This window comes from Gavialis gangeticus, unplaced genomic scaffold (genome assembly GCF_001723915.1).
Source record: "Gavialis gangeticus isolate Ggan-Ray unplaced genomic scaffold, GavGan_comp1, whole genome shotgun sequence".
NCBI lineage: Eukaryota > Metazoa > Chordata > Crocodylia > Gavialidae > Gavialis > Gavialis gangeticus.
In genome coordinates, this window is record NW_017729031.1 from 73,592,417 (window position 1) to 73,612,796 (window position 20,380).

General features: G+C 42.2%; 1 protein-coding gene across 3 annotated transcripts; it reads left to right on the plus strand.

The window, feature by feature from the left end:
• Positions 1–15: 15 nt before the first annotated feature.
• On the plus strand, positions 16–9,722 carry NABP1 (nucleic acid binding protein 1). 3 transcript variants are annotated; one of them, XM_019523119.1, is made up of 7 exons: positions 16–178; positions 526–696; positions 1,145–1,283; positions 4,785–4,856; positions 6,412–6,484; positions 6,743–6,809; positions 8,423–9,722. In XM_019523119.1, exons 2-7 carry the CDS (start codon positions 606–608, stop codon positions 8,617–8,619), a joined length of 639 nt encoding a protein of 212 aa, XP_019378664.1. In that variant the 5' UTR covers positions 16–178; positions 526–605; the 3' UTR covers positions 8,620–9,722. The 3 variants fall into 3 exon arrangements, with proteins under 3 accessions (XP_019378664.1, XP_019378665.1, XP_019378663.1); XM_019523120.1 differs by lacking the exon at positions 16–178 and adding an exon at positions 194–394; XM_019523118.1 differs by lacking the exon at positions 16–178 and having other exon boundaries at positions 418–696.
• Positions 9,723–20,380: the final 10,658 nt, after the last annotated feature.

Genomic DNA, 20,380 nt, shown 5'->3' on the forward strand with positions numbered 1-20,380 from the left:
CCGCGCCCTCGGGCCAGCACTGGACGGAGCCACCGCGCGCTGCCCCGGCCGGCCCCGCCCGCGGCCCTGGGCTCTCCTCGTCCCCCCCGCGGTGCGAGGGAAATGGGTCAGGCCGCCTGGCTATAAAAGGGCGGCGCAGCACATGCTTGCGTTAGACCGGGGAGAGGTTTGCGTGTGTGTTGGGGCGCTGGTGGGAGAGCGGCGGGCAAGGGCGGGGGGGGCGGCTCTGGAGCTCCCTGCCCTGAGAAACGGGAGGCAACGAAGCCGGGGGCGCCCCTGCCGCTCCCCAGCGCGGCTGAACGTGGCCGCGCTCCCGGCTGCAAGTCCCAGTGCCCGGGCGTAGCCCCTCGCTTTGAAAGTGATCAGCCAAGGGGAGCGAGTGAAGCAGGCGTCGGTGCGGGGAGAGCAGGGGGATGGATGTCTGGTCGTGTGACTTCAGTGTCCGCCCCCACCCCCGCAAAAAAAGTACATAGAGGCCCCACCTAGGGCTGCTCACTGACTGTCTGCCCTTCTCTCCTTGCCTAGCTTCTCCCCCGGGGGATGCTCTGTCTTGCTCAGGGTGACCCAGCCCCTGCAGCACTTGTGTCCTGATCCTGAGCAGCAGCATGAGTATGGCAAACGAAACATACTTCTTTATAAAAGACATAAAACCCGGACTGAAAAACTTAAATGTCGTCTTTATTGTGCTGGAGATCGGTAAGTGGGTCCCTCTGAGCTGTGTCCCTTCCTTCTTCCCAGCAGCTCTTGCTTCCTGGGGTAGGGGAGTTCTGTGTGTACTGGGAGTACTGGGCGTACTGGGCTTTGGACATGGGGAGCAGGAGCAGCTCACACAGAGGGCAGGGCTCCCCTCTGATCCCCTGTTCCTGTTTAACACCATATTTAATTTCTAATAAGCTCCCTCACTTGGGCAGGTGAGCCAGTCCCGTTCTTGAAGTCATTTAGCCCCTTTCAGCCAGCAGACAGACTCTTATGCTTGTTTGTGATTGCGCTGAGGCGCTTGCTGTTTCATTTTATCTTACGTTTGAAGTCAACTTTCTAAATCCCTTCAGCTATCTCCTTCCTGTTTTCAAGGTACCTCTCTTTGTCAGCTGGTGTGTGTGGGTTTTAAAAACGATTTTACGTTTTATTTTTACTTCCCCTGCAGGACGAGTTACCAAAACCAAAGATGGACATGAAGTGAGATCGTGTAAAGTAGCAGACAAAACGGGCAGCATCACCATTTCGGTGTGGGATGAAATCGGGAGTCTTATACAGCCAGGGGATATTATTCGATTGACCAAAGGGTATGTATGACGTAGGGAGGTGATCTGTCTTGGCTCCGTCCCACCCCTCTTGCTGTGCTTCATAGTGGGGTAACATCTGAATAGTATTGGTGCGTACTTTGGAACTATAGTGAATGTGGAAAACCCCTCTTTGTCACTAAACCAAACGTTTTGATTTGTAAATAGGCTTTGGTCTCATTTGTGAAGGAAACCAAATGACAGAGCGTGCCTTTTGTGGACTGGTTCCTTGTCACACTGTGGCGTAATGATATAAAAACAAATTAAAACTCTCCTTCCTTACTTCAAGGCACACCTAAAATAAATGCATTAAAACACTGTGTATGCCCACTCTGTCTGTATCTCAGTAACTTATCCATATGTAGGTGTTTTGGTTGGATAAGGGTCTGGAGCTTGAGCTTTACCTTCTGTTTTCTTAAAACTTCATTAAAAGAACTTTCCATTTGTGGGGGCGGGGGATAGTAGCTGTCTTGCTCTATAAATTCAAAGCAAGAATTCAGAGAATTGAATAAAAAACCCCTGTTCTTACCTTTAACATTCCTTGTTTCTTGTAGCAGCCTGCTTAAAGTAAGTTCTTTTACAAAAGATTTAATGGAAATTACCAGTGGGAGTAGAAATGAATCCAGGAAAAATTAATTTGGGTGTTACATTATAGTATAGAGGTTTTTTTGGTTCACATGAAAGGAATATATGAACTAAATACTGCCAGATTAGAGAGTTAAAAAACCCCCACCATGTTCCTGGTAACACCAGCTTGTAAAATATAGAACTTTTTTTTTTTTTAAATCACTTTTTATTTTTAGATGGTATAGTAAAAGAGACTTGTCCCTTTCATTTATATTTTCAGTTAAGTTCACTTTCTTCTCATTTAGTACCCCAATCCTAGATTTTTTTTTTTTTTTTGTTTCTAAATCCATGCAGACTACTTTAATTGATAACTACAATACTTCCAGTTTAGAAATATTTTTTTCTGTATTTGTCACAGTAAGTGTGTGTAGACTTGAGGCCATATTTTAATTCTCAGTTTGGGGTGGAAACATCTGAGTATCACCACGAAAATAACAGGTGTTATTTCTGTGGAGATTTTGTAAAAATAAACCCCCCAAAAAACAAAACAAAAACAACCCCCCAACTAATTTTTTGTTAATTAGTTTGAAGCCAAGACACCATGCCCTGCCTTCTGCCAAAATTGGCTAAGGACATCTCCCTCCCCATTAGTTTGTTAGAGAGAATACCTAGGGATTAAAATCTTTGGGTTGGTGTCCAGTATTTCTTTCACAGTTCTAAATGGTACAACTAGATTTGTTAAACTACATGGAGCTACCCAAAATCTTTTGTGTGGTACTCGTTTTTGTTGACCCAAACTCATAATACTACTTCCAGTTTTCTATAGTTGCCACAGTGTTCAATGGAACTGAATGGGAGAAGAGGTAACTTACCTGTGGTCTGCACTGAACTAAAAAAAAGACGTGTTGTGTGATACAAAGCCATGGATTGGCATTATTGCTACTTACATATGTCCAATTTGACCTTATTTACATGAATGCACATTCAATGAAGGCCTGGTGTTTGAATGGCAGGTGCAGAGAAGATTTGACTGGCTCATATTTTACAAAGTACCTTCTTTTTTACCTTATGGTGACATAAAAGTTTCACTAAACTCTGTCTTCTCTCTCCTTGTGTATCTTCCACGTATGTATTTAACTTAAATAGGAGTAATCTGTGTGTGTGACATTTTGCTTTTGCAGGGTTGGTCAATTTTACCTATATAGGGTAATCTTATTCTTCAGTTCAGGCTGGCCTGTTAAAGCTGTTAAAAATAGTTAAGCTTGGCTAGGCACTGCCTGTGTCTAAAACTTCTATTTCTTTTTCCTCTTTCTATGCTCAATTGCGAGTCCGCAGCATAAACAGACATTTATTCAGGGTTTTCATTGTTGTTGGCTATTCATGTTCAGAAAGATGTAGCAGCTAATATTTTAAAATTCTGAATACTAAAGAGTTCTTTGTTCAGTTTAGTGCATTATGGGCAGCACTTATTTTATACGGTGAAAATAAAAATTTGTATAAGTTAGAAAACCCTTTTGTGGTTGGAAATTCTGTGAAGTTTTTTAATCCTTTGGTTTATTGTCTTTTTTTCTCTTTCTTTCTTTTTTCCCCTTTTTGTGTATTTTGTGCTTGATTGATTATCTCTTTGCTTATTTAGCACTACTTTTTCTATATGCCATAAAAATTGTTACACCATTTGCTTAACATTAAGCATGAAGGGGAACTTTTGTGTAAAGCAGAAGGTTGTAATGTTAAGTGCAAAGCCACTCGTGTTGCACACTAGATAGTTAAGTGCTGCTATTAGAAGAAATATAGTACTAACATCTTTATTGCTAAAGACTTTATTTGCTCACTGAAGTACAACAGGAGATGAACTTTCATCCAAGTGTTTTATTTGTATTATGGTAGTACCCTGAAGTGCCCAGAACAGTACGCCCCCAACCCCAGTTAGTACCTTTGTCCCACGATTAACTCCTGCTCTGAAGAGTTAACAGCATAGTAGAAGACCAGGCAAAGGGTAGGAGGAAGGATTAATTCCCATGTTCCACAGATGGACAAGTCAATTAATCTTGTGATTTGGTTTCACAAGGTCATCTCCAACATCTGGGAATGGAACTCCTATCTCTTGACTGTCACCCTGGTGCTTAGCTAGAAGACCATCTTGCTTTCTTGGTAGCCTTCTCTCTTTCCATGTCCCTTATTTGCAGGTCTTATAACTATCCTGTCATATATTCAGTTCCTTTGAGTTGCTCTTTCTTCTGCCTGAAGAAAAGGACTAATGAAAACTTAACATAGCTGAGCTAAAAATCATACTGACCTACAGGGCTGTTTCCACATACTAGAAGTGATTTAGATTTCTGCATATCATTTGAATTTTAACCTTGCAATAAACTAGCTGCTGCTTTCTTAAATCTGTTATCAGCTTAATTTCTGGTGCGAGTCTTTTTCTCTTCTCCTTGAATCTTACACTAATGTGTATTTCACAGTGGCACAGAAGCAGCTTTCCTCTGTCATCCTCCTTGCATTCCTGGGGGCTTGATATAACACATGATTTTTAGCAAGATGTGTATAATGTCTGCACAACAGGAAGAATTTCTGCATGGGGGCTGACTCTAAAGGGCTGCTCAGACTGGGGTTGGTGTAGTAGTCTTGATATGTTCAAGTAGACTCAGGGCTAGTCTCCTTGAAAGCCATGTTAACTTTGGCTCTTCAGCAGTTGTTTTTAAAAGTAGGCAACTAGCCACTGCTTCAGTAAAATAATCTGGAGCGTTAGAGAATTAGTTTGGGAATTGTAGCCAACACATCTCTATTGGTATAGAATACTCTAATTTGCCAAACAGGTTTCTTTCTTCAGTCTTTCAAAGTTTGTATTTCTTACTGGAAAGAATGGACAGTGCTTCCTGTAGCTGTTCTCTCCCTTATCCTTTCTAATGCTCTAATGTTGTTGACTCTGACTAGGTACGCATCTCTGTGGAAAGGATGTTTGACACTTTACACGGGAAGAGGGGGCGAGCTACAGAAAATTGGGGAGTAAGTGTCACATTTGGTACGTTTCTATTGCAGTCAGTTAGATATTGCTATTTGCAGTGTCATGGTATGTATAAAACAAGTGAGCTCTTACCTGAAAGATTTAATGGGTGGGGAAAAGGGGATACTGCTGTTAAACTGTGGTCTTAACTTTTAACAAAGATGGGTATGTTAATTTTAATTGACATTTGCATTCATTCATATTTGGGGGCTGTGTCAGCTTTTATGGCAATCGTTAGGTTTTGGGTCTTAGTTTCATTAGTCCCAGCTCAAAGAAGGATGTGTTTGTGGATCCCATTCTCAGTAGGTATACTGTACTTCCATGTTACAAACTGAGTAAGTTTCCAGTATAAAAACTCATATTGGGTTACACATGATCACGTTTAAGGACTTGGAGCACTGAACACTGAAGTCCTTTATTTATCCACAGGCTAGATACGGTACAGGCAGCCGCAATGCGAGCTTCCACGTACTACTCTGGTAATGAGCTCCAGCCTGTCCTGGAGGGACCATCCTCTCTAGGGGTGTAAAGGTAATTCAGCCTCCGTCTTAGCATGGCCCTGTGGGTCGTATTGATAGGAGTATAATGTGTAAAGTGAGAAGGCAGTTACTCTTTACTGCTTGTTTAGGTCTCAGTTTGCATAATCTGTTTTATTTTGGGACTCTGCTTTTAAAACCTGTATCAGGTTGGAGAGAACTTGGGGAGAGAATTGTGAAGAGAAGGAAGGGTAAGAGGACTTAAGTGAAATGCACATAGGATCAGACAGTTTACAAATAGACAGTGAAGGCATGTAAAGAAGGTATTCTTTACCCATGAAAAGTGCTAAGTAACAAGCAGAATATGCTGGAGGAAGCATTGCCACTTGGGAGGTAGGGTTGGAGATTTGACACTTTGCATATTGGACTGTTCAAGAGGTGGGAAAAAATCCATCTGAATATAATGCAGAGGGACTCATTGGAGGTCTCCTTTCAGGCTAAATTATTCTGATTCTCTGTATAACTTCTTAATGGGGTGGTTCTATAACAGGGTTGGATTACACGAAACCATTGTCTTTTCTTAATTTTGCTCACAAAATCAAGTTGAACAATTGCACAAGTGAGTTTAGAACAAGATTTATTTTCTGAAAGCTTTAATAATCCAGTCTTCCCTCTTTTATTGCTTTCATTGTTAGTGCAGATAGTCTGTGAACTTATTCCCTTACCTAGTGCCTCTAACTGGAAAAGAATGCTGTGAATTTTACTATCCTCTAGATGTTCTGAGCCCTTCTTCAGTGTTAATGAGGTGCTATGCATGCATCTCTGGCATTCAGATTTCTCCATCAGTCACTTGATCAAGATTAGCCTGACATCTTGGGCCCTGATCCTGTGAAGGATTCAACAAGCCAGCACTGTTTTATGCCTGTAGAGGGGGCTGCCTTTGAAGGACTATGGCCTAGATTGTATACTTACAGTGCTGCGGTAATATGAACATCTATACTACTTGGATGTAAGAAACAGAGAGGGTTCTTTGGTATGAGGCTGGAACAGGATGCCTCTCATAATCTTCTTTTCTTTTCAGGTTCTGTATGGTATATTCAGAAGTGCCAAACTTCAGTGAACCCAACTCAGACCACTTTGGGCAGAACAAACTGGTATGCTATATTTTGGGGGGTAAAAATGTGTAAAACATTATTTAATTGGAATACTTTAAGCTAGATTATGGTAAGACTTCTTTGCCTTTTAGAATGGTTTGTAAAGTGATATATGGACCTAAGAATGGAAATAATTTGCAAGTAATGTGTATATATCTTATGCATAGCCTAGTGCAAAAGCACATGCAAGAAATTCAGTCCTCCTGTTAAATGGAAATTGCTTTGTCTGATCTGTACTTTTTCTATGTTTCTCTTAAGGCACAGGGTGAACAGAGTAATAGTTCTTCAGCCAGTAATTTGGGTACTTGTACTTTTGGGACAGTGGGTAAGTTTTGTTTTATTTTGTGGAAGTGAAAGGAAGAGAACCGCTTCAAAAATGAACTAAGAAGCTTAGGGCTTGATATTTGGGGGAGAATATGGATTTATGCCCTAAAAGATGAGGGTTAGCTCAACTCTGGAAGACCTTCTGCTCATATGCATGAGTGTTTTTATTAAAAGTCCTGAGAACTAGTTCACTAGTAATTATACTGGACAGAATTTTTCAAGGTGCTTTGATTTATATAACTCAGACTTAGGTCACTTCTGAAAATTTTCATTCAGAGTGGTCGAGATGTTGCTAATTGAAGGTGAAGCAGTGGACAAAAGCCAAAACAATCTTGTAGTAAATGTCGCATTTAACATCCCCTTAACAAGGGGTAGGTTAGCTTTAATTATAACTTGGCAAGAAAATTATGAAAATACTGTTTCAGTATAATTCTAGGGCAGTTTTGCATTTAAATGGTTGCTTTAAATAAAAAAAAAAAAAAAATGCTTCAGAGGTTTGGGACTGAATGCATATCATGTGAGAGAACCTAAGCACTGGTGTTCCATACTAAAAATGAAGATAGCATCATGATGTTAACCTACTATTATGTATCCAAGATTTGGTGTCAGAGTATTGTTTGATCTCAGACTCATACAGTCAAAAATCAGCAACATTGTTGGTGACTCTCAGCTTCCTCTTCTGGATTTTCACTTCTGTTCTATTTCTCTTTATGAACTCTTGCTATTTTGTTCTGAGCAAAATAAGAGTCATTATCTGAAATCTTTTTCCCCTTAATGCCAGGGCTGCAGCAGTCCTGTTGCAGCCTAATTGTTGTGTAGCTAGTTACTCACCACCTCATTGTTTTGGGGGGGGTGAATTGTTCTGCTTGAGCTATATGCGTATGCCCAGTTTGAGACTTGCTTCTTTGTGTTTTTATCACTTCTTCCTTTCTGCTTCATGAGCAGTCCCTAATTGTTGTGCTCTTCCTTTTCCACCCCCTCCCCCTCCCCCCAAACACTTCCTGCCTACTTTTTTGCCTTCTCAGCATTGAATGTGTGTGTTTTTAAGCAGCATGCTATTGACTGTCATTACTTCTTACTTGAAGCTTTCTTTTTAAACTATTGGTGCCTCTACCTCTGCTGATGATCTTCACAATTCACAAAAACCCCACTTTCTACATGTCTGTCTGGTGGGGAGGGGAATACAGAGTCTTGCTTTACCTCTTGTTCCTCTCAGACTCTTCTGTCCTCCTGTGTCTCTGGGTTACTGTGGAAAATTTAGGCATGCCAGCTACAAGCCAGTGCATGTGGGTGAAAGCAACAGTCTGGCTTCAGCAATCTGGCTGCAATTTTTCCTCTCTCTCCAAGAATGCAGTGCCAAGTCATAGCAGCATTTAAATGCCTGTGGCCTTGCTTTAGTCATCCTGGTGAAGCTACTGTTGGCAGGCGAGAGGATAATTAGACTTCGAGTTGAGGTTGTAAGGTCTCCAAAGAGGTCTTTAAACTTTTGCTCCTTATTCTAAATCATCTATATTATCTAGTTGCATAGTAACAACATTAGAATGTGAAGACTATGTAGTGGGGCAGTGATTTCACATGATAGAACTTGTGATAACATTTTTACTGTCTTTTTAGGAAATGGTTTGCAAACTGGACCTGAATCAAGTGGATTTCCATTTGCATATAACCATGCCAACTCCTATTCAGGTAGTGGGAGAGGCAGTGGACGAGGACCTGTAAATCAACCAATACCAGGAACGCCTAATAATGTTCAGCCTTTTGTACCTACAATAAGTAATGGGAGGGACCCACGCAGAGCCCATAAAAGATGACTATGCCAAATGTGGCTGTACAGCTTGCTTTAAACTACACATCCTACTTGAACACTTTGCACTTTTATTTATGGTTAACTGTGGAAAAAGTTTGTCCTTTTGTGTTTTACCTTTTGGTCTATGGAGTAAAGTGACTTTGATTTATGTTAAGAAAGCACAGTGAAGCTGCTTTCATCCCATAACTAAAAAGGAGGGAGTAAGAGTCCTGGGGTCTAAATTAAAATTGGATGACTTTTTTTTTCTTAAAAAAAAGAGGAAGCAAATGTCAGTTAGCTATTTTGTTGCTCTCTTTCTCCTGGTCAGCCGTGCAGCCTTAGGGGTGTAGAGTGTCCCATATGTATGTATGTAACTTAACTTCCAGTAAGACGCGTGGGGTTGTGTGACTGCTTAGGGGGTGGTGGGAGGAGGGGAGAGGTGAAGGTGCCCTAAATGGCCAGGCCGTCTTTTAAGAATAGAAATGACATGTCTGAGCAATAAGTACAGAAATTGGTCAGTGCCAACAGCTACTGGTTTCTCCTAAATAAAAGAATGCATAACTTTAACAGAAATCAAGTGGCTACAGCAAAGATGTGTTGAATGCTGAACAAGCTTGACTTGTGTTGCCAAAAAGTGGAAATTACATCTCAAACTACAATATCTGCTTAAAAATAAACTCTACCATAATATTCCAAATAATCCTCAAGGAAACCTGAATCCATTTTGACTAGGGAAAACACCTGAATCCACAGGTATCTGTTCTTTAACCCAACGTTATTTCCCTCTGTTTTCTAATAATAATAAAGCGTGTTGAATTCACCTATGTAGCTATCCGTTTATAGAAATCCCAAACAAATATTTTCTTGTTTATAATAAAGTGATGTATTCCCTTATCCCCTCCAGAGAGTAGCATTCTTGGGCAAGATGGATACAGTTTTTTACCCAAGAAAAGATTCTAACTGCTGTATTATGTAGCAACAAATTATTTGCAGAGTGAACAGATTCCAATACCACACTTCAGAACAAATTTTGGTAATAGTGAAGACCCTGTAACGCTTACTGGATTCCTTCTTTGTGGATCTATTCTTGAAGCTGACCTCTTAAATAAAAGTTGCACTAACCATGTTGACAGACTTAACTTTCTTTTTGTCAAGCCTGAGAGATTTCATGACAGAAGGCTGCTTTTGAAGTGCAGGTTGTTGCTGTGTGGTCATTCCAATTCATTGAGTCTCCTTTCATCTATTGATGTTTACAGGTTATTTTACTCATTCACCCTCGGTTTTTGGCACGCTTGAATGTCAGTGTTCTGAAACGGCACATCTGCTTGATTTGTGAAAATTGCCTTTTACTTTGTCAATATACCTTGTGTGTAAAGATTTGTTGCTTGCTTAAAAACACTGAGCTTTTAAAAACTTCTGGAAGGAAGTTTAGAAAGATCTTTGTGTCCAAAGATCTGAAAGCTATTTACCTGAGATTCAGCAAAGCATTACACTGGCACGTTTGCTTTGGTAAAGTAGTCCATCGCTCCTTGTGTTTCCTGGCTGAGATGGACAAAAAGTGTCTAACACGCTAAATAAAATCTAATCGCGTGACTTTTAACACAGAGATCAGTGGATGCCTATGTGACCAAATTATAGTTGGTAAATTTTATAAAGCTTTAGAGAAATGTTTTTAGTTACTAGATGTCAGGTATCCAGGTGGTAGCCATATTGGTCTAGAGGAAAAAGCAATCAGGACTCATAGTTGTGATGATACCTTTTGTTAGACCAACAAGATTTTTTGCAAAATCAGAGACACTGCCTCTGCCTTTGTTTTGAGCTAATTTGCATCATCACAGAACCCCACGTAGAAGTGAGAGACTCCATACTAGCTATGAACTGACTACCCAAAGGAGTTTTCCATCTATTGACTGCTCTGTGAAATCCTATGAAATATGAACTTTCATTTCTACCCAGGAGAACTTTTATAATTCTTTCTCTGATGCCAGATGGAAGGGCGTTTGTGCCCGAAAGCTTGCAATTAAAGAATTTTTGCAAAAATGTTGTTGGTCTAATAAAAGATATTATCTGCACTATGAATTCTGATTGCTTAAGTTACTAGAACAACTTATTTCCCTGGTTATTTTTGGTGTGTGGCTTTTTTTTTTTTAATTCTAATCTGTAGATGTTCAGATGCACTGTACAGCTTTGTGGTCACTATCTTTATTTAATATGTAACTGAATACATCTCATAAAGAGGGTTAGAAATCTGTTGTGGTCCCCCTTTAGCATACATGTTTTCCTTGGCTCATTAGGTCATAAATACTGTATGTGGAAGCCCATATCTTCAGTACCAAATAAATCAAAATTATCAAATAATTACAATATTTTGTAGTCATCAAGCTTCCACAGCAAATTGTGGGCATTCCTAAATATTTGGCTTTGATCTCCCCATGAGACAAGGAGTGACCACATAGTGGCAAAACCTTATTTTTCTGAGTGTTTCAGTTACCGAATGTTTGCTTTATTCACTCTATACATGTGAATAATGAACTGGCTTTGGTTAGATACATTGCTTTAATGAACAGAAAACTTCAGATGGCTTCAGTGGAAGGTAAGGTGCACAGACTAGTTAATTAAATATGCTTTCAAATAGAAAGCTTAATTATTTCAGTTAGACTTAAGTGAGAGAGTTATTGCCTGTAAATTTAGCAAAGGACAGAAATATGTGCTTTCAAGAGTTCCTGTACGTAAATGGTTTGGAGATGGAAAAAGTGAAGCAAGAAGATTGATCTCTACTTTTCTAAGGTTAGTAGCATCCATATCTCAAAGTGTCTTATTTTTCCCTCCCCTCCTGCCTTTTGAAACTGTATAGTGTTATTAATTTATTGTTATTTTATTCAGGGGAAGTCCACTATGTGAAGAAGCCACATGGATTCTAAATACATCTCAGTGTATTTATTCCACTGCTGAAGTCAAAGGAAGAAAAATCTTCTCAGACAATTTGTCTACTACTCTATATAAGGATTCTGATACTCCAGAGGGATCTGTGTGTTTGCCTTATGTGCAGTCCAGTCCATTTCAGTTGGCCTTCTTACAGACATCTTCATCATTTAAGGCATGAAACAGTTGTAATGCAACAATCACAGGCTACTACAATTAGTTAACGAGAACCTGTGTTAGTGATTATAATTGTGCTTAAGTTAACGTCCTAAATAGCTCTCCAAAAGCTCCCAAAGAAACTTGTAACAAAGGTGCAACATTGTCTTCTGTTCAGTATACAACACTATCACATACAGTATACCCTGCAATAAAATATGCACCTTGTTTTTGAAAGGCAGAATGAAGATCAAAAGATATCCTTGTAGCAAGTAACTGAATAACAGCAGTTAGAGCCAAGCCTGCTTGTTGTTCTACTCAGTCATGTGTGGATTTTACTTTGCTTTTTTTCCCCAGTAACCAGCAGACACCACTGTTCCCATACTTCTTACATATAATGCATGCTACAGTTTACAGCTGCTGTTTCTGGGGGAAACTTTGTGTTGTATGTGAGAAAGTGTAGTCTTGTTTTAGATCATGGCAAAAATGCTGGAAGGTGCACATTTGTGTTCAGTTGCACAAAAATTGCCCATGCCTGAATAACCTCAAATACCGTTTAGTGGAATAGGTGAATTATGATATAAAATGGAGAGCCATGAAAACCTTATAAATCCATTTTTAAGTCTATTTGTGTATTAAGTAGTAGGTCCTCAGTAGGAAGGTATGGTGCAAACTTTGCCATTGAGCTGGGAGTGTGGCCCAGGTCTCACAGGCCCTTTGTCAGAACTGAGTCTTGCTAATTTCTTGACTCCTTAACTATAGAAAATGTTATTAAGTTAACTGTTCATTTACATATATTAGGGCATTTCTTTACCATAAAATTGGAAAAAAAAAATTCCTTTGAAACAATAGCAAGTTTACGTGTCAGGTGAGAAGTGACCATACACAAGTTGCTTAACCTGAAAGATATGACTGCTTTGCATTCAGTGGCCATGTCCAGACAAGTGCAGACATTGCTTTCCCTGGACACGAGAAGCACTGCTACTTGTCCCTGGGGAATACCTGTGCCATATGCACTCTGGCATGCAGCAGGTTACTCTGGGTGGGTGGGATGGGGCACACTTGGGGTCAGATCTCAGGACAGCCTGCCCACATGTCCATGGGGCAGTCTGCCCAGTTTCTCCTGCCACAACTTTGCTGTTCCCATAAGCTGTGGTATAATGTATGAGGCTGCCCATTTCTACCCCCAATGCCAGGGGCTGTTATCTGGCGCTCCAAATCTTCCCTACACCACAGCCCATGCCTTGCAGATGGTATCCACATTAGGATTACTCCCCTGGTGTGAGACCAGAGTAAACCCAGTCTGAAGTTGGGCTTCATTCATACTTGCATTCGCTCTGACCCCCTCTCGCAGGGGTCTCTGGTATGCCACCCATCACTAGGCCATGCTCCACTACCCTTGCTCCTCTTGAGTGGCCTGTCTTGGGCACCAGGCTTTGCTACTTGCATGCTGGGCTCACCATGCAGTCCTTTGGTTCCTGTAAGTGCCACTACTCTGTGTGGTCCAGCTTTATGCCAAACCCTGGGCTGATTCTGCCCCAAGCCCCTCACTGGGCAACTCTACACCATACCCCACCCTGGGGTCTCCTTATACTTGCAGCTAGCTTCTCACAGGGCTGGCCCTTGAGATGGCCTTCAGGCTTACTCCAGAGCAGCCCTACTCAGCCCCCTCGCACGCACAGCTCTTCAGGCCTACTCCCGATTCAGCCTTACTCTGTGTGGGACTGCCTGTTATGCTCCTCGTGCTACACCCTCTGGGATCTTGTATCCCTGCTGGGCTGAGGCACATACACATGGGCATATGTGGCCCCACTACCCCTACCACTCATGATTACCCACCAGGTGGTGGGGGCCAGGGTTAAGGTGCCCCAACACATCTTTCACTGGGGAGGTAATGCCTGGCATTTCCTGGGGACTCTCACACCACTAGGAGCCCCACCAGACCACCCATGTCTGGCAGGATGCATTTTTAGGTCATGCCCAGGACCAAGAGCCTCCTGCTCTTACCATCTAGATGTTTCTGCTTGGACTGGCAGCAGCAAACTGCAGCCTTTGTATACCTGGTTCTTAAAATGGCTGCTGCCATCCGGCACTTGTTAGCTGCCTGACTCTGCCCCTAAAGTGGCAAGCACCCAAAGGTGCACTGCCACAGTGGGGTAGGAGAAGTGGGGGCCAGCAAATGTGCTGGCCCCAGCAGCCTGACCTGGGGGCCTTGGGAAGCTGCAGCCATGGTGCTCCTGAAGCTTGGAGCCTAGTTGGCAGCCAGAGTGTGGCTCCAGCCAGCCAGGCTCCAGTTTTGGGCAGTTGCTGCCATGTGCTCCCCCCCTTTTTTTTTTTTGGCATGGGTTTTTTTGGCCCTGGGATCTCCTGGGGTCAGAAATAACCCCCAGTGCTGCAAGGTAAGTGTGGGGAATGCCTGCATAGGTGGTGTGTGGCACCACCAATGGATCTGCAGCACCTCATACCACACATCCACACTTTTCTGGGTGCTGTCTCATGCTGTTTTCAGGTCACAAAGGTGGGCAGGACTGATTAGCCTGATGCAACATTTGGACTGCATACAGAGATAAGAAACAGCTTGCTATGTGCACTATGACTTGGTATATAATGAAGAGATCTGTTACGTCAGAACACAGTCTATTCCAAAATCTATAGATTTCTATTTAATCTTTGCAAAGTCACTTATGCCCTGTTCCTTAGCCAACTAGAAAATGCTTCCCAGACTTGTTTCTCTTGCTTTAAGGGGTCACTTTGTGAGGAGTGCACGTCAGGGAGTCATGTATGACTTATGAAAGACAATGCTCCCTAGTATTTAAAATACTTAACTGAATCTCAGGAGACTATTTTCAGCTCTGCTAGTGACCTTTTGGGTGATCTTGAACAATTCATCTATCCTCTCTGCCTTATTTACCTTGCCTTGCTAATGGATGTGATGCTACAAACATAATTTTTAAAACACTTTTCATTCTAGAGTGCTACATGAGAATAAGGCATTGTTATGGGAATCCAAAGTTTTCTTTAATTTTTGGATAGTAATTAGGATGGAAGTTGGTGATAGACATATTTTTGTTTTTGTTTTTTTTCCCTCTAGTGGTTTCACTGTCCAATATCAAGTGATGACAATTTTTTTTTTTTTAATATTGGTTTTACTTTTCAGTGTTGCCTCCTGCATGAACCAGTGTTAAAACTGACCTCCATTGCACATTTTACAGCTCTGTCATTTTGGAGGGTAACATGAGGGTCACATAGACAATATTTCAGAAAAGGAACCATTTGTATTTTAATCATAGAATCAATGGACCGGAAGGGACCTGGAAGATCATCAAGTCTGCTCCCCTGCCATAGGCAGGAGGTTAATGAGCTCTAACTAGCTCAATGACGTGCTTATCCAGCATCTTCTTGAACACCTGTAAGGGTGGCGACTGCACCGCCTCTGCTGGGAGTGTGTTCCAGGTTCTAGTTACCCTTATGGAGAAGAAGCTTTTCTTTGCATCCAGTCGAAATCTTTCCTCTGTTAGTTTGTGACTTAATCCTTGTCCTTCCAAGGGGTGCCTTCCTGAGGAGTTAGTCCCGCATGATCTTGGTACTCCCCCCTGACATACTTGTAGGTGGCTATCAAGTCACCTTTCAGCATCCTCTTACTCAGACTGAACAAGCCTAGTTCCTGGAGTCTCTCCTCATAAGGCCTATCCTCCAGGCCCCTGATCATATGGGTGGCCCTTCTCTGCACCCTCTTGAGCTTAACCGCATTCCTGAAGTGCAGTGCCCAAAACTGGGCACAGTACTCCAGCTGCAGCCTCACCAACGCTGAGCAGAGAGGGAGAAGTGCCTCTTTGGAACTGCTGGCAGCACAGTGGCTGATGCACACCGGAGTTGTATTCGCTCTGCTTGTGGTTTCATCGCATTGTTGGCTCATATTCATCTTCTGGTCGGTTGTGACCCCCAGGTCCCATTCAGATGTTGTGTCATCCAGTGGGCTACCACCTATCCTATAGTTATGATGAAGGTTTTCTACCCAGATGAAGGACCTGGCACTTTTCCCTGTTGAACCTCATCTGATTCTGAGCAGCCCATAGAACCAGTTTGTCTAGGTCATCCTGGATCCTTACCCTATCATTTGGTGTGCCTGCATTTCCCCACAGCTTGGTATTGTTGGCAAACTTAATCCTCGAGCATTCCTCCCCTTCATCCAAGTCATTAATAAATATGTTAAAAAGCATGGGTCTGAGCACCGATCCCTGTGGGACACCACTGGAGATAGCCTTCCAGGATGAGGTCATCCCATCACTTGCTAGATGTACACCTTGCTGGGGTCATTTGACCCCAGTACTCTTTCTTGCCATGGCAGGGGGTTGGACTTGATGATCTGCTCAGGTCCCTTCCGACCCTAGAAACTATGAAACTTAAAACTCTCTGGGACTGGCCTCTAAGTCAGTTATCCACCCACCTCACCATAGGCTGGTCCAGGCCAGTACCCTCCAGTTTAACTAAGAGAATTTCAGGGGAGACAGAGTCAAAGGCCTTACTGAAGTCTAGGTAAATGGTGTCTACCTCATGTCCCTTGACATACCTGGTCATAAAAGGTGTGTTAGGCACACCAGGTTTGTTAGGCATGATCTATCTTCCACAAAGCCATGCTGGTTGTTTCTTAATACCCTGTCAGCTACAAGTTTGTGATTGATGGCCACCTTAACAATTTTTTCAAAAGTTTTTCCTAGGACCAAAGTCAGACTGACCAGTCCATAGTTTGCAGGGGCATCCCTCCTCCCTTTCTTAAAGATGGGTACTATGTTGGCCCTTTTCCAGTTATCCAGGACCACTCCCAAATTCCATGACTTATCTTCACCAAAGGCCCTGCTATGAGTTTAGCTAGTTCTTGTAGGACACTAGGATGTAGGTTGTCTGGCTCAGTGGACTTAAAAATGTCCAATTATTCTAAGAGGAACCTCACTTGGTTGAGGCTGATTTCATGTTGTCTGTTGACTTCCCCATATTCCCTGGGCCACTGGACAGGTGCACAGCTCTTGTTATGCTGATGTGAAGTAACCATTTAGGAGCCCTTCTTTTTGTGGGGATTTACTGTGGGCTGCTCCTCCATATTCAGTAGGGGTCCCATAGTGGAGCTCGATTTTTTTTTCTTGTTCCCCATGTACCTGTAGAAGGACTCTTTGTTGTCCTCAATTTCAGATACTAACTTTATCTCCATGCCTGATTTGGCTTTCTGTATCTCATACCTGCAGACCCTGGTTATATAAGTGAGCCTTTCTCTCGTTGCTGATCCTTTTTTCCATTGCCTATATGTGTCCTTTTTCTTTTTAAAAAATTCTTTAAGATCTCTGTTGAGCCAAGAGGCTCTCTTAATCAAGAACTCCTTACTGAGTTAACTTTTGGCTGACAGTGGGTGTGTCTACATGTGCATTACTGCGCCATTGCTACTGCATATTAAGTTTAGTACCTCTAATATGAGGTACTACATAAATGTGCAGTAGGTGGTGTTAATGTGCAGTAGCGATGGTGCACAGTTTTTTTTTGTGATGCTTAATGCGCAGTAGACTAATTCTACTGTGCATTAGCACAGTTTTTGTTGTAATATGCTAATGTGTAGTAGAATTAGTCTACTGAGAATTAAGTGTCTTGTGTAGACATGCCCAGTGTGACTTAGAGGCAACACAAGAGAGCATTTTTACTTGTTGGAATACAAGAGGATATAGGTAAAAGGATATAGAGATAAAAAAGAATCAGTCTGATGCTGGGGCATGGTGTATAACTTAAGTTTCCACCCGGTGTAATAAAGCCACCTCCACTCACAAAGTCAGATTTGCTATTTCATGCTCTAAAAACCCAGGCTCTTTATCAGTGCAGTTAATACAAATCTCTTGGACCCGAGGACCCTTTTTCTGTATTATCTACCCTTAGGCTAAATGAATTTTTCCCAAGTTAAAACTGATGATAGTGTTGGGTGGGTATTAAACTGAAACCCTTTAGTGGCAGCTGGCCACAAAGGCTAAGTATAGACAGTCAAAAAGCCTGAGGCTGAATCAGTTAAATCTTTGCAGGTTAGTCTAAGCTGCATGGGTCAAACCAATAAGCAAGTGAACAGAGACTCGCTTTTGATTCTAGAAATGCAGCCACATGCCTGCAATGGCCCAGGCCAAAAGCTGGGTATGCTAGAGAACACAGCTTGAGCCAAGGCTAGTTCACTGACCCCATGACAAGAGACTTGTGGGGGAGGTGCAAAGCATCCTGGGATGCTGGGGGACTGAGTTAACTTGAATCTGGGGGGAATCTGGGACAGAAATTCAATACACTGATTTAACCTAAATCAGTTAAGTCTGATGCTACATCGATCCCAGTTTATCTTAAGTTGGTTTTGGCCATTTTGAAAGTGATTTATGTGTACTGAACTTCTGCTGTGTTACAGATTTGAATTAGTTTCTGATCACTAATACCTATTTATGTGTAATTTTTGTCCCTAGCCAAACTGAAATAGAGACATGTGCCTCCCCACAACATCCTGAACTGAATTGTAAGCCTTGTACCTAAAGCTAAAGCTATTGTGTATGGTAGGCAGGTGAGCTCTCAACAAGGCCAGCCCTCTTTATGTGCTGAATGCAAAAAGTCTTCTGCTGCATGGAAGGATGGAAAAGGGTTAAAATGGAGGATACTGTTTCAGCCCTTATGCTGATAACTATTTTACAAGTTAACTAACTTCCTTCTTACAAAGTTTCTCCTATGGATTATTCTGTTTTTGTTCTACATGCCACACATACCCTGGTAGTAGATGATGTGACTAAATTGTATCACTACAAATTCAGTTCTTCCTCATGTACTGCACCTCTATTAGTTATTTGTGCTGGTTAATTACTCAGTAATTGAACTGTATGAGTTTCCCTAATCCAGACTCCCCCTAGTGGAGTAAATTTGCAAATAGGAGCAAATCCCTGAGAGCTGCCAGCTGATATTTGCTACCAGAATTTGCAGATGATACTAAATTGCTAATATCATCAGGGGCAGGAACAGTAAAGCTTTAAAGTGGGAAATGGTGGCAGAAAAGAACAGAGGGTTTGTTCAGCTTTGACATTATGGAGGCTCTTCTTTCATGGAAAGCCTGAGATCAATGGGACTTCTAAATGCTTGCTAGTAAGGCTGTGCAAAACAGCACGGTTCTGATTCGACTTCTGTTTCAACAATTCGACAGAACCATGCTTCATTTAGAGTTTCATTTAGTTTCGAAAACACTGTTCCATTTTGTTTTGTCGAAACTCTTTTGCTGTTTCAACGCTGTTTTGATGTTTTGCCCATAGGTTATTATGGGGCAACATAAAATGCAGCAGGCAGGCAGATTGGGGGCTCACCTGCACCCCCAGGAGGGCTGCAGGGGCTGTGCCAGAGTCCTTCCAGGGGTGTGAGTCCCTGATCTGCCTGCCAGATGAGAGAAGCCAGGTGCTGCCACCTGGGACTGGCGCCGGAATGAGTTTTACTATAATAACAAAAAAGGCAATGAAGTTTGTGGCTGTGCATGCAAATATATCCTGTTACAGAGTAAGGAGACAGGATATGGATATAGCCAAAATGGTATTTCCAAAGTGTAGGGCCTGCTCCTGGGGCAGAGGCCTAGTAGGGGTGAGCAGGCAGGCTTCTCAACTGCTCTCCAGCTTTCCTTAAAAACACCTGTAGTTGGGACTACAGAGAACTTTTAACAATGTTACCTAAGCAAATCAATGGAGCAGAAGAATGTAACACAGTCATACATACTTCTGTCAGCTCTGACCTAGCTTGCACAAGTAACAGGGCGATGTAGCGGTATTGACTTTGACTGGCTATACACCTGTTTAGAACCCTGGGTGCCTACTGTGCTGCTGCTATTGATTTTTACCTTTCCAAACTAAATTTAAATCTAGGCTCTGCTGCTCATGCTCATAATATCTTCATTTACTTTGCAGGCATGCTCTGGGTTTGCCAGAAGCCTGAAATAATAGTTCTAAGATGTAAACTGCCCCATTCATTTCAATGGTTACTGACTTGGTTGCCAGTGATACTTTAAATGTCAATATAGTTTAGCTTACATGTTTTCTGATGAGAGAAAAAAGTTGTGGGGTATGAGTGGAGTAGGCATTTAGCATCACATGGAGGACTTTGGTTTAATTTTCTGGAAGCAAGGGTTCAGCTTTCCAGAATTTGAGAAACTGTAGAGATGACTAAGGTACTTTGGGGATGGAAGCAAACAGATGAAAAAAAGTAGTGTAATTTTAAAAATGAATATCAAGGAAACATTTGGAGTGCAATTTTTTAGGCCATTTTCCAGTGGATATGACTAATGTTTGATTGTATTTACTTTAAAACTAGATTAGCAAAATGCTAAAGACTGTACTGTAAGGAATACGTAGGTTCTTGGAGAGAGTCCAGGACCTTCATCTAACCCAGGAGGTGCACAGCCCCACCAGGCGGATGCCTTGTTGGACTTGGTGTTGGCCACAGGCGACGACCTGGTGAGGGGGCTGCGGGTGCTTGACCCCCTGGGCGACAGTGACCACTGCCTGCTAGAATTCACCATTCAGCGCAAGGTGGCAAAGGCAAGCAGTCAGGTGGTGGCTGTAGATTTTAGGAGGGCGAACTTCAACGAGCTAAGGAGGATAGTTGGAGAAGCGCTGAAGTCTCAGAGGGGAGGGGAGCCGGGTGTCCAAGGGGAGTGGTCGCTCCTTAAGGAG

Excerpts from the sequence above, each read along its gene's own strand:
- NABP1 (XM_019523119.1), top strand. The coding sequence starts at position 606 with ATGAGTATGGCAAACGAAACATACTTCTTTATAAAAGACATAAAACCC. Across the intron at positions 6,485-6,742 it reads ACTTTGGGCAGAACAAACTG|GCACAGGGTGAACAGAGTAA; the intron begins GTATGCTATATT and ends GTTTCTCTTAAG. Across the intron at positions 6,810-8,422 it reads TTGTACTTTTGGGACAGTGG|GAAATGGTTTGCAAACTGGA; the intron begins GTAAGTTTTGTT and ends CTGTCTTTTTAG.